Source organism: Aedes albopictus, chromosome 3 (assembly GCF_035046485.1).
Source record: "Aedes albopictus strain Foshan chromosome 3, AalbF5, whole genome shotgun sequence".
NCBI lineage: Eukaryota > Metazoa > Arthropoda > Insecta > Diptera > Culicidae > Aedes > Aedes albopictus.
The window spans coordinates 215,224,934-215,238,813 of NC_085138.1; the positions used below are offsets into that span (position 1 = coordinate 215,224,934).

General features: G+C 43.1%; 2 protein-coding genes across 2 annotated transcripts in view; one reads left to right on the top strand and one right to left on the bottom strand.

The window, feature by feature from the left end:
• Window positions 1-13,880, bottom strand: part of LOC134292215 (uncharacterized) — a 75,308-nt gene that overhangs the window by 29,343 nt on the left and 32,085 nt on the right. The window lies entirely within an intron of this gene.
• On the top strand, window positions 3,295-10,382 carry LOC134290599 (uncharacterized). Its single transcript, XM_062857765.1, has 2 exons — window positions 3,295-3,559; window positions 10,168-10,382. The coding sequence occupies exons 1-2, from the start codon at window positions 3,295-3,297 to the stop codon at window positions 10,380-10,382; spliced, it is 480 nt and encodes a 159-aa protein (XP_062713749.1).

The following is a 13,880-nucleotide window of genomic DNA, read 5'->3' on the forward strand; positions in this document are numbered from 1 at the left end:
GGGGGATCCGACAAAGGAGCCCGCTCTTCCCCCTAGCTAACTGACAAGGACGGTTGCTTCGGCAACCCCAGTGCCCAAAGAAGAAGAAGAAGGAGAAGAAGAAAGAAGAAGAAGGAAGGTGCTCCGCATAGACCGTGCGGGAGCGAAACAGCGACCACCACCACCACTGCAGCAAGGGCCCCAACTAGTCGACCGAAGCCAAAGTGCCAAAGGGGAGAAAGGGGCAAAACACTCCTAAGGTCAGATTAAAATATAAGTAATTAAAATTGCACAATTATATATTTTATCAATTAATTTCATCCGAAATCCAGAATTTAGTGGAGGTACCCTGCTTTAGGCCGCCCTGCCGGGTAACAGCGGGTAAGGGCTGAAAGCCTTTCCTTACAATTGGCGCCCAACGTAAATTTTGCGGAAAAATCTGCGATTTTTCCCACTGAGCGAGGGGTACTTCCACCAAAATTTGGATTTTGGGTGGAATAAACACAGTGGTGGGGATATTTTTCACAGTCGCGTGGTCGTTTAGTGTATTTTAAATTGTTGTTTTATGCCCTGAATCGGTTATTCGTCTCGTCTGCAGAACGAATTGGTGCATTTTGGGTCTCTTTGTTCTCAGGGCGGGATTTTTGATTCTCATAGGCCGATTTGGGGTAGCATTTGATTCAACCTGATAACTGAAAACCATTTTGGAACCGTCAGTAAGCACAAAAATTGGTTCCTCACCGTATTTATACTAACGAAACAGTTGGTAAGTTTTGATTTCGTCCACATTTTGAAAATTTGTGTTGCTCATTCGTCAAAATGCCGATCGACATGTTGACGTTGGGGGAGTTCAACGTCGCCTATTTCCATTTGCGTGCCGATCACTTAGAACCTGACGAAATTGACTTTGAATTGAACTCCCGCGGTGTTGTTATCCCTCCTGAATCGGGTCAATCGAGTTCCAAAAAGCGTCGTCGACTGCGAGCGTTATTGGTCAGTGAGCAGAAATGCTCCGAGACCGCTGTCCGCTCCTTTAAAGGGGATATTGACGCCGAATTGGAGCTTTGTCGTGGCAAATTTGAGTCCATGAAGGAAGATTTGGGGTACAGGTGTCCGAACAAGGAGGTTTACCGGAGCAGATTGCTCCATCTGGGTGCTCGGCTCCAAATCGTCAAAAACTATGTCGTGGGGGAGGCCAATAAGACCTTTGCAGATTTGTTGAGCGATGTGGTAGCCCTCCATAACTACCACTTCGCGAATAGTTTGGTGCCTCCTCTCACGCCAACCGAGGAAGACAAAGAAGATGATGGTGAGGATTTGCTGGCTCAAATTGCCGCGGGAAAGGATGTTTCACCGAAAGGAAACCAACTTCCGATCGTTGAAGCATCCTCCAATCAGGCGGTGGGCGAAGAAATTCGCGATGTCTTACTTGACATAAGGGCGGAGATTAAAAGGACGCAAGAGCAGATCAATCAAAGCGAAACTAGGACTGCATCTAGAGTTGATTCACTAGAAGATGTAGTCAGAAAACTAGGTAGCGGCCTTGCGTCCATTAGTACGATTGCATCCGAACTACAGAAAACTAACCGCGAAGTGCAAACACTTCCCAGGTAACCACTAAGAACTGTTCTGAGCATTATAACGGCCATTAAACAGCTTTTCAATGCTAAATAGCTCTATATAAGCATTCCTAATGCTTATAGGCACTATAACCAGTAAGAACTAAAATAAGCCCTGTAAGCCTATATAAAGCCTACAAGCTGTAAAGAAGTTTGTCAGTGCTGTCACAGGGCTTGGAGCACATGACGTTTATATCAATCAAAATAGATTTCGACCAAAACAGACTCGAGTCGGTCATGATCAATACATTTTAAACATCCATGTCGGACGGGATTGGCGGAACGGGATTATTTTTGTTGTTGGAATATTTATCGGAATGGTGTTGTTAAATAGATAATGGAATCTGGTTATGTTGATTATTCCATTTTTTTTTTTAATCAAGACAAACTCCAGCTCGTTTCCCTCTTCTTCTGAAACGTTTCCCGACAATTAAACATTTCTTCTCCTGCATCAATTCCTACGTTCATCAGCACCAAGCTTACCACTGAATCATCCTCATCCCATATCATTTTCAACCTTGGAAATGCCCAAACTATTTTGTTTTTCATGGTTTAAATACTAGTTTGATCACACCATTCTCATGGTGCATTGGTGGAGCAGATGAGAAAGGCAACGGACTTGGACTTGATCAGGAACCCGGAGGACAACAGCTAGAATCTGGATGAAGTAGCAAAAAAGCAACTTCAATGGAAGCGAAGGAAGTTAGAAAAGAACAGGAGATAAACAAAATATTTTTTCTTTTTTCTTTGTCTCACTTTTGACAACTTTCGCTCCAGAGACTAGGTACGATATTTTAAAGTTGGCCGTATATCAGCCGAATAATTCGCCAAAAGTGGCTTTTCAGCAGCTCTATAAGAGGATATAGAACCAATAAGCTCTGTTAGCCAGGTTCTACATTCGACTATAGAGCCGACTTAATGCCATTTTTACGGCTTGATGGTTACTTGGGTTCGCGAGAAGATTTCTGAGTTACAGGACATCGTCGACAAAATCATTCCTAACGTAAACTCCCCGAGTTTGCCGGTAGATACGCAAGATATTCGATTGCAACAAAGTCCCGTTCTACCGGATTTGCCTGATTTTGATCAGCAAGCGTTAGATGGTTTGGGTACTCCGGAGAACCTGCAGAAGCAAACTTCTGGCAAGAACTTTGGACTACCCAATCAACCTCTTCCTAGACGTTTTGAGTCCCGTAAGGTGAATAATTCTAAAAGTTTTGAGAATCTCGGACCTTCGCTCAATTCCCAGAACTTTTACCAACAACACACTCTTCCGAATTTCGCGCTTCCGCATCAGCCGGGAAGCTTAGCATCGGTAGAGTTCACCGGTTACCAGCGGCGGCCCCAACGGGTGGCCGATTGGAAAATCAGGAAGTACGCTGGGAATGACGAAGGAATGGGACTCAACGAATTTTTGGAATGTGTCCACCATTACGCTGAGTCAGAACAAATGTCCGAGGCAGAACTGTTTAGCTCGGCAATGCATTTGTTCACCGGTAACGCGTTGGCTTGGTTTCAAGCGATGCGTTCCCAGAAACGGTTCTACAACTGGAACCACCTGGTGTGCAAGTTGAAGGCGAACTTCGTGCACCCGGAACTTGATGCTGCGCTGAGGATGAAAGCGTCTCAGCGGCGACAGCAGAGGAATGAATCCTTCCAAGATTTTTATCTTGAGATGGAGAAGATCTTCCGTGCTATGCCTGCGCCGCTAAGTCCCCACGAGAAGTTGGACATCCTCAAGCGAAACCTGAGACCTGATTACAAGCAGGTTCTCGTCTTCAAGCCGGTGAACACATTGTCCGAGTTGATGCTCATCGGAAAGACCATAGATGCTTCCAAAACCTCCATTTACCAAAAAGTATTTGGAGTTCCCAAGGAAGTATCTACTATTTCAAGTAAGCCTGCATATGATGGTTATAGACAAAGCCAGCAGCAACAACAACCTCGTGACAATGGAAAGGGTACAAACCAAGGGTATTCTATAACAAGAATAGCCCTCCATCGTCACCAAAACGAAATAGACCTCCACCTCTTCGTTTTAAAGAAACGGGAGGTCGACGTGATATAAATATCCGAGAGAAGACTGGTACAATCCCTAAATCTCCACAGTCGCAACGAGAAGGCATTATAAGTTTGAGCTCCCTGGTAGACAAACATCGTCCGCCACACTTGGGAGTGTGTTACAACTGTGGGATTCAGGGGCATGAACACGAAAAGTGTTCTAAGCCCAAGCGTGTTTTCTGCGTACTGTGTGGATTTAAGGGATTTGAAGCTTCTCGGTGCCCTTATTGCTTGCAAAATGGGATTAGATCCAACTAAACGAGTCGGAAACCTAATCTCTGTAAGTCTTCAAAGATAAATTCCCGTAGCTCCTATCTGTGCCAATTCTTCAAGTGTTGTTTCCATTAAATTTTTCATAGCAAATTTTCCCAAATTGGTACAGTGAGAGTGAATATTAAATTTCACTTCAAATTTATAAACTTTTCAATTATTTTGATCCAGGCATCTGTTGCTTGCATATTGCTCAACGATGACCTGCAAGTAAACATCATATTCAGCGTGAGAATTGTGAGAAAATCTAGTGGAACACCAGAGTGAGTGTCCGATTCCTGAATCTTAGCGGCAGCCCAAGACTGTCAAACCCTGGCTTGACAACTACGGTTGTCACCACTAGGACACACTGGTTAGTACACTATCTTTAATCACAATACTCACCTGAAGAAGGATGGTGTCGACCACAGCCTGGTTGAGCCGTTGGAGGGAGACAGCAAATTTTCCCAAGCCAGCGTGAATATAAAATCTCCTAGGAGCTCCTCGGATCCACCATATCGACTTCACCAGGTTGCTCACTTGGGAGCTTCCGAAGATCGATGGATCCGGGAGCATCACGCATCACTTCACGCTGGCAATCATCTTCTTTCCTCAGGAGCCGACACCTAAATCTCCCGGCACCTGACAACTCTTCGAGGTTGTGAACCTCTAGGGTTCATCACCTCAAATTCACTATCAACACCCCAACTAAATCTTCCTTCTTGCCGGAAGGACTCAAACCACGACCGTGGATCCATTCGGGAGGTCATCTATGTATGCGCACCTGTACACTAGAATTATCTTCAAGTTCATTTCCCGCGCATAGATGACAACACCAATTTTAACCTTTTTAATTTGTTTATTCTTCGTTGTTTTTATCTGCCAGAATCAGGGAAATTCAACTGATTCCCTACGGAATCAGTTCGTAATTGATCTGCATTCACGTTCGGTGTCTTGCTCAAGTATCCTTGGGAAAGGAATTACTTGTAGCGTAAAAGACAATACCTTGCGTCCATTGCCCGTTTGTTTTGGTATTTTGTGTGCTGTATGAGTGAGAAAATGTATTGTATGAGTGAAAATAATGAGAGTGTATGAGGATGAATGAAAGTGTGAGAAATGGCGGGGTGTTCATTCAAATGTCTTGTGTGATTGTGTGTACGCGTAGGCCAGTGATTGGGATGTATGAGTGATACACTTTGGATGAATGTGGATTGAATTAGAACCCCATCTGTGGAGAAAGTATGGATACCGTCAGGACGGGAATAGTGGACGTCAAAAAAAAAATAACTTGAAAAAACAAGACCACGACAACCGTTCCTCTGCTACGCTACTTCCAACCGGAGGCTAGCAGGGTTTTAGGCAGTGTAGAAAAAATTCAGCACAATGATGTTCAATTTGTGTGAAAACGAGCACAAATAAACAAACACAGTTACCCATAGACACGAGGCCGAGAATGAACATGACAAAGAGAGACGAGACAATGAAAGCGGCGTCTTGTGGTGTCATCCACTGTAATTGAAGTTCAGTTCAGCTGAACTTCAGCTCGATGAATTCGAATATGAATTGAAATTGATTTATTATGGTTTAGGCATACAAATACCGATATGTTACCATAATTCAATGCATTATAGTTACTTTTGGTGAGTGATGCAAAACTGCATTTTTTGCTTCTGCATTGTGCTTAATTTAAAATAATCAGTTGAAATTGAAAATACTGACTTTGAGTATCAGTGGGTGATTGAAGTTCAGCAGACAGCGGTCAAAAGAATTTCGAAAGCATACATTTCCGAGAACGCCGCTCGGGTTGTCAAGACGACTATCAAAACAAAAACAAATCAACGACGCTGGCGCCGCTGGGCGTCGGTGGAGACGACCGTATTTTGACAATTGTCGTCACTGGTTTTAGGAAGTCAGGTTGTTTTGAGTGTTATTCCGAATTGGTCTGGGGGAGTTGAAGATTCTTAGCTCTCCCATTGAGAACCGGATGTGTCCGAGGGTGGTCTGGTGCCGTTAATAGCGACGGGTCCCAGTCCTTGTCTGCAGAACTACCACGAGACGATGTACCGATTTAGCTTTTCCCTTTTGTTCGGTCGTTCCCTGATTGTGTCTTTGTTACATTTTAATCTGTGGAAAATGTCTTTGTTTGGTTAGGTTAGGCAGATTTTTTATTTACATTTTATTATTTATTTTTATTTATTTCCTTGTTAATTTATTTCATTTTAATTCGTTATATATTGTTATCGGTGTTAGGCGTTAGGGTTAGTTAAAAAAAAAATGGTTTCCATTTTTTTTTCTCCTCGGTGTGGGCGAGATTGTAACCCGCGGTTACAATTTTGTACTACATTTATGTACACCACTGTGTTTTGCAACATTTTAATTTGTTTGTTTTTTATGATTTTTTATTTGAAGTTAGTTTTGTCAATTTAGGGAAATAAAATCGTATGTATTTTGTACCGGTGAGGCATTCGACCCCCAAGCTCCCCCACTCCAAGGCACATATCAGCAGCAACAAAGAGCAGAAACAATCGAGTGCGGTGTGTGGTTTGTTTTTGGTCGAGCCGATGACAATTGAACGAGAGAAGTAACGAAACCGTGTAGTGCGACGGACGCGTATTTTGACCCGTTTTAATTACGCCCAGAAAAGTGGTGTTTCGCGTCGAAAGCTGGAAGATTGTTCCCAGCAACGTCGGTAGTGATTCCACGAGTGGTTCACTAGTGAAATAGTGCCGGCCCACGGTTTCGGGTACGAAAAAAGTGCTGTGGAAGTGCAGTGCAAAAGGGTACCGGACCACCGCCATAGTGGGAAGCTAATTGTAAAGGAATTTTCGCTTCCCGGCGGTCTAGTAAAGTGTCCGAAAACCCACCGTCCTCGCTACACGGGCTCAGCCAGTAGAGCCGGTCTCGCCCGTGTAGCTAAACGTCAAGGAGGACGAAGACAGGTAGGTGTAAAGGGGCTCACCACCTGTGGTAGTTAATTGCGGTTACTACCAGAACTGTCTACGGCGAGTAGACAGTTCGGTGTTCATACACCATCGTCGCTAGGGGGGATCCGACAAAGGAGCCCGCTATTCCCCCTAGCTAACTGACAAGGACGGTTGCTTCGGCAACCCCAGTGCCCAAAGAAGAAGAAGAAGGAGAAGAAGAAAGAAGAAGAAGGAAGGTGCTCCGCATAGACCGTGCGGGAGCGAAACAGCGACCACCACCACCACTGCAGCAAGGGCCCCAACGAGTCGACCGAAGCCAAAGTGCCAAAGGGGAGAAAGGGGCAAAACGAAGGTCAGGTAGATTAATTAAAAGAATATTGCAAAGTTTATTTATTTATATTTTATTATTTAATTTCATCCGAAATCCTTAATTTAGTGGAGATACCCTGCTTAAGGCCGCCCTGCCGGGTAACAGCAGGTAAGGGCTGAAAGCCTCTTCTTACAATAGTTGATGGTTTACCAGAAGGTAGTAAAGATTCACGGCAAGGTTGTTCATCGGAAGTCGATAATGCTTCACCAATAGGTGGAAAAGGTTCGCTAAAAGGCGGTTCTTTGGTAGATGGCAAACGAGCTTCATCGAAAAATGACAACCTAGGTTCGTGGATAGATGTTAACAGAGGTTCGGCCGTGAATTTTTACGAAGCAATCCGTTCAAAGCTTACAGCATACAGAGCTTTACAGGGATATCTGGTTTCAAAGATAAGAACAGATACTTGTTTTACTTTAAATATCTCAAGTCAATTTCAGAGTGATCCTCGTGAACACCACTGGACAGTTCTCAGCCTTCGTTATCATCAGGGAGCCAAAACGTTTGGTGTTGCATACCATCGAGACAAGGATACCAAACCGTTGGCAGGATATGCCGATGCTGACTATGGCGGCGATGTGGACGATAGGCACTCCATTTCCGGAGGTAGTGTAACCTGGCTTGGCAACCTGGAGTGCAACCAAGCAATTTGGTCGAACTTACTCCAACCGAAGAAGAGCTGATTGCTGTGTGTGCAGCGGCCAAGGAAAGAATATAGTGTAGGTAACACAGAAGAACAAAACACATAGATGTAAGGAATATTTATACTCAAGAATTGTAAAGAGAGCAAAAGCTCATGCTGGCATATTTATTTTCAAGTGAGTAAATAGAAGAAATCATTAGGAGCTCAAGTTTCAAGAAATGTTAAATAGTTTGAAATTGAAGAAATGAGGGGAAGTGTTGAAATTAGCATTTCTTAATTTCAAAACCGTTTTACTCTCAGTGTAGGAAAATGCTGTCAGTGCCATGCTGGCAGTGACCACGTGGCCCGGCTTGTGGCCCGGGTTGTTTACAGGAGTTAAAGAGCCAACTGTCAGAGAGGTGGCGGGAGTGCTAGGAGTGCTCACGCACACAAATGCACTGATGTGCGACCAGGCTTATGCATCGATAGAGTAGTTAGGTTGTCATGCATTTAGTGGCAGGGCATGGCTCATGTTGTAACCCGCGGTTACAATTTTGTGCTACATTTACGTACACGTCCGAGGGTGGTCTGGTGCCGTTAATAGCGACGGGTCCCAGTCCTTGTCTGCAGAACTACCACGAGACGATGTACCGATTTAGCTTTTCCCTTTTGTTCGGTCGTTCCCTGATTGTGTCTTTGTTACATTTTAATCTGTGGAAAATGTCTTTGTTTGGTTAGGTTAGGCAGATTTTTTATTTACATTTTATTATTTATTTTTATTTATTTCCTTGTTAATTTATTTCATTTTAATTCGTTATATATTGTTATCGGTGTTAGGCGTTAGGGTTAGTTAAAAAAAAAATGGTTTCCATTTTTTTTTCTCCTCGGTGTGGGCGAGATTGTAACCCGCGGTTACAATTTTGTACTACATTTATGTACACCACTGTGTTTTGCAACATTTTAATTTGTTTGTTTTTTATGATTTTTTATTTGAAGTTAGTTTTGTCAATTTAGGGAAATAAAATCGTATGTATTTTGTACCGGTGAGGCATTCGACCCCCAAGCTCCCCCACTCCAAGGCACATATCAGCAGCAACAAAGAGCAGAAACAATCGAGTGCGGTGTGTGGTTTGTTTTTGGTCGAGCCGATGACAATTGAACGAGAGAAGTAACGAAACCGTGTAGTGCGACGGACGCGTATTTTGACCCGTTTTAATTACGCCCAGAAAAGTGGTGTTTCGCGTCGAAAGCTGGAAGATTGTTCCCAGCAACGTCGGTAGTGATTCCACGAGTGGTTCACTAGTGAAATAGTGCCGGCCCACGGTTTCGGGTACGAAAAAAGTGCTGTGGAAGTGCAGTGCAAAAGGGTACCGGACCACCGCCATAGTGGGAAGCTAATTGTAAAGGAATTTTCGCTTCCCGGCGGTCTAGTAAAGTGTCCGAAAACCCACCGTCCTCGCTACACGGGCTCAGCCAGTAGAGCCGGTCTCGCCCGTGTAGCTAAACGTCAAGGAGGACGAAGACAGGTAGGTGTAAAGGGGCTCACCACCTGTGGTAGTTAATTGCGGTTACTACCAGAACTGTCTACGGCGAGTAGACAGTTCGGTGTTCATACACCATCGTCGCTAGGGGGGATCCGACAAAGGAGCCCGCTATTCCCCCTAGCTAACTGACAAGGACGGTTGCTTCGGCAACCCCAGTGCCCAAAGAAGAAGAAGAAGGAGAAGAAGAAAGAAGAAGAAGGAAGGTGCTCCGCATAGACCGTGCGGGAGCGAAACAGCGACCACCACCACCACTGCAGCAAGGGCCCCAACGAGTCGACCGAAGCCAAAGTGCCAAAGGGGAGAAAGGGGCAAAACGAAGGTCAGGTAGATTAATTAAAAGAATATTGCAAAGTTTATTTATTTATATTTTATTATTTAATTTCATCCGAAATCCTTAATTTAGTGGAGATACCCTGCTTAAGGCCGCCCTGCCGGGTAACAGCAGGTAAGGGCTGAAAGCCTCTTCTTACAATAGATGATGGTTTACCAGAAGGTAGTAAAGATTCACGGCAAGGTTGTTCATCGGAAGTCGATAATGCTTCACCAATAGGTGGAAAAGGTTCGCTAAAAGGCGGTTCTTTGGTAGATGGCAAACGAGCTCCATCGAAAAATGACAACCTAGGTTCGTGGATAGATGTTAACAGAGGTTCGGCCGTGAATTTTTACGAAGCAATCCGTTCAAAGCTTACAGCATACAGAGCTTTACAGGGATATCTGGTTTCAAAGATAAGAACAGATACTTGTTTTACTTTAAATATCTCAAGTCAATTTCAGAGTGATCCTCGTGAACACCACTGGACAGTTCTCAGCCTTCGTTATCATCAGGGAGCCAAAACGTTTGGTGTTGCATACCATCGAGACAAGGATACCAAACCGTTGGCAGGATATGCCGATGCTGACTATGGCGGCGATGTGGACGATAGGCACTCCATTTCCGGAGGTAGTGTAACCTGGCTTGGCAACCTGGAGTGCAACCAAGCAATTTGGTCGAACTTACTCCAACCGAAGAAGAGCTGATTGCTGTGTGTGCAGCGGCCAAGGAAAGAATATAGTGTAGGTAACACAGAAGAACAAAACACATAGATGTAAGGAATATTTATACTCAAGAATTGTAAAGAGAGCAAAAGCTCATGCTGGCATATTTATTTTCAAGTGAGTAAATAGAAGAAATCATTAGGAGCTCAAGTTTCAAGAAATGTTAAATAGTTTGAAATTGAAGAAATGAGGGGAAGTGTTGAAATTAGCATTTCTTAATTTCAAAACCGTTTTACTCTCAGTGTAGGAAAATGCTGTCAGTGCCATGCTGGCAGTGACCACGTGGCCCGGCTTGTGGCCCGGGTTGTTTACAGGAGTTAAAGAGCCAACTGTCAGAGAGGTGGCGGGAGTGCTAGGAGTGCTCACGCACACAAATGCACTGATGTGCGACCAGGCTTATGCATCGATAGAGTAGTTAGGTTGTCATGCATTTAGTGGCAGGGCATGGCTCATGTTGTAACCCGCGGTTACAATTTTGTGCTACATTTACGTACACCACTGTGTTTTGTAACATTTTAATTTGTTTATTTTTTAATAATTTTTATTTGAAATTAGTTTTGTGAAAATGTAGGGAATTTAATTCGTATATATTGTATCGGTGAGGCATTTGACCCCCAAGCTCCCCCACCACATGGCACACATAGAGCAGCAACAAGCAGCAGAAACAATCGAGTGCGGTGTGTGGTTTTTTTTTGTTTTAGATTGAGGAGATCGTTACGAACCGCGAATAAAGTGCGACGCGTTTTTGGTGACCGTTTTTTCCACCCGTGAAAAGTGCCATTTAGTGCCTTCCGGGAGCGTGTTCCGCCAGTGGGAATACTCCCAATAGTATCCGGGAGTGATCGCGTGTGATTCCCGTCGAAGTGCCGGCCCGGTTCGTGAACGGTAGTGCAGTGCAAAAGTGCAGTGCTTGGGTGTAGGACCACCGCCATAGTGGGAAGCTAATCGTCAAGGATTATTCGCTTCCCGGCGGTACAGTCAAGTGTCCGGAAACCCATCGTCCTCGCTACACGGGCTCAGTCAGTAGAGCTAGTCTCGCCCGTGTAGCTAAACGTCAAGGAGGACGAAGACAGGTAGGTGTAAAGGGGCTCACCACCTGTGGTAGTACTCCGTGGAGACTACCAGGGCTGTTCACGGCGAGTGGATTAGCCCGGTGTTTTACACCACAGCCGCTAGGGGGGATCCGACAAAGGAGCCCGCTCTTCCCCCTAGCTAATTATCAAGGACCGTCGCTTAGGCGGCGTTTTATTGCCCAAGAAGCGTAGAAGAAGAAAGAAGAAGAGAAGAAGCCCCGCATAGTCCGTGCGGGAGCGCAGGAGTAAGAAACGACCACCGTGCCGACCACCACCACTGCAGCAAGGGCCCCAACGAGTCGACCGAAGCCAAACAGTGCCTAAAGGGAGAACGGGGCAAAACGAACTTAAGGTCAGATAGAATATAAGTATTTAAAATTGCAAAATTATTATTGTTTTCATATTTAATTCCATCCGAAATTCAAATATTAGTGGAGGTACCCTGCTTTAGGCCGCCCTGCCGGGTAACAGCAGGTAAGGGCTGAAGCCTCTCCTTACAATGTAGCAAGAGGTAAGTCGGACGGTCCGGGCATCCACTAACTCATATTTTTCAACACTATGTTGGTAGCCACCTACAGCACTGGCGCCATCCCCAATGATAGACACTAGTTTTGAACATGTCATGGGCTTCCAATGATACGAGATACGAAAACAAAATAACTATTAAAACAGAGCCAATCCGTTCATTTGTCCTATCGGTCTTACCTAGATAAACCATGTCATTTTCTCTGCTAGTCATACAAAAGTTACGTCCTTCAGCTTAGAAACAATCAGTTTTTGTCCAAAATGTCACGTCGAACGCATTGACGTCAATAAAATGTTTAAGTATGGTCCACTGCACGAACTTGGGCTGGCCCGCCCACTCCCAAAGAAAATTTGACGTTTGAGCGGTGTCGTCACCACTCAAAAGTCAAACCATGTGAGAGAGCAAGCAGGCCAGTATAAATTCGTGCAGTAATCCATTGTTCGCACGTTAGCTTCGAATCTATCAGCACTATTAAGTACTGCAACTTTCCTTTCCTTCTAGTGAATTCACTAGATTTATATAAAGAGAATATTACTGGATATCATTGTAATAATGAAAAAGCAAATTTGTTTTGATAAAATTAATAATTTAAATACATTTAATTATTGTACTGAAATTATAGTAAATTTAGTAGTTAATCAAAATCAACCAAAAAAGTTGGGAAAGAAAGCCCAAACAGCATTTTCAAGTCTACTGGCAATAAAAAGGTTTCAAAACCTGTCACAAAACCTATAATATTTCTACTAGAATTTGTAACGATCTTCAAAACCTTCTCAAATCTAACCGACATGGAACTATTGCTTGAGTATAGAATCTATTGAGCCCCGACGGTCCCTCCGTGTTTATCGAGCATGTCTGATGAATATGCCAAAACATATGATCAGCCATACTCCATCTGCAGCAGCCCGTTCGTGATGAACCGTTGGAGGCGCATTGAAGTGTTAAAAAGGTGATATGATTCACTAAAGAATACTACATTACAATAACCTTCACTTTAACCCTCTAATACCCACCCCCGCCTTTAGACGGGGTATAGTTTGAGCATTTTTGTAATTTTTGTTTCGTGGAAAATCAAAATTTTTATATTTTTGGCTGATATTTAGGACTGTTTTGTATATCTCAAAATAGTTTTTGGTGTATTTTAAAGCGTGTTAACATTTTTTTTAAATCATTGAAAAATTGATGTTTAAGTCACCTTCTAGAAGGTATTTTTAATTTTGTATTAAATCGCTACAATTAACACATTTTTAATTTTTCTCAAATCATTCTATCGTAGTTTTATAGTTTAAGGGAATCGAATACACCCTAAAATTATTTTCCCTAAAATTACACGGAAAATAAAATTTTCTTTGAAAAAAAAATTAAAATAAAAATATTTCAACAATTATCATAAAATCTCAAAATGTTTTCATCTCAAAAAATCCGTACCCCAAATAGGCTTCCAGGAAAAATATAAAACTGTGGGGATGTTCAAAAATAAAAATTAGAAAAATCAAAAACTGAAATTCACGAAATCGAGAATTAAAAAGAATCACCTTCCAAAACATGTTTAAATCGATTTTAGATGACGAAAAATGATATTTAGATCAAAATCAAAAGTTTGGGTATTAGAGGGTTAATAATACCGTCAAACCCTGCGAACTTGGCCAGGGGTAATTTTCTATGCGGGAATTCAAGGCTAAAAAACTATTGCGACCTATTCAAATCGAGCTCAAGAAGTTATCGTTTTAAGTTTAGTTTTGTGAAAAAAAATATGTATTTTTTGTAGTTGTTCGAGTAAAACAAAATAAGAGTGTAATGAGAACACTTGTTAATCAAAAATCGGCACCAACATTTCAAAAGGGCGTAGCTGCATTTACAACCAAAGCCTTCTCACAAAGC

Bases quoted from the DNA above. Each gene is read 5' to 3' on its own strand.
- LOC134290599 (XM_062857765.1), top strand. From the start codon at position 3,295: ATGCCTGCGCCGCTAAGTCCCCACGAGAAGTTGGACATCCTCAAGCGA. The intron at 3,560-10,167 runs GTACAAACCAAG...ACCACTGGACAG, and splicing joins ACCTCGTGACAATGGAAAGG to TTCTCAGCCTTCGTTATCAT.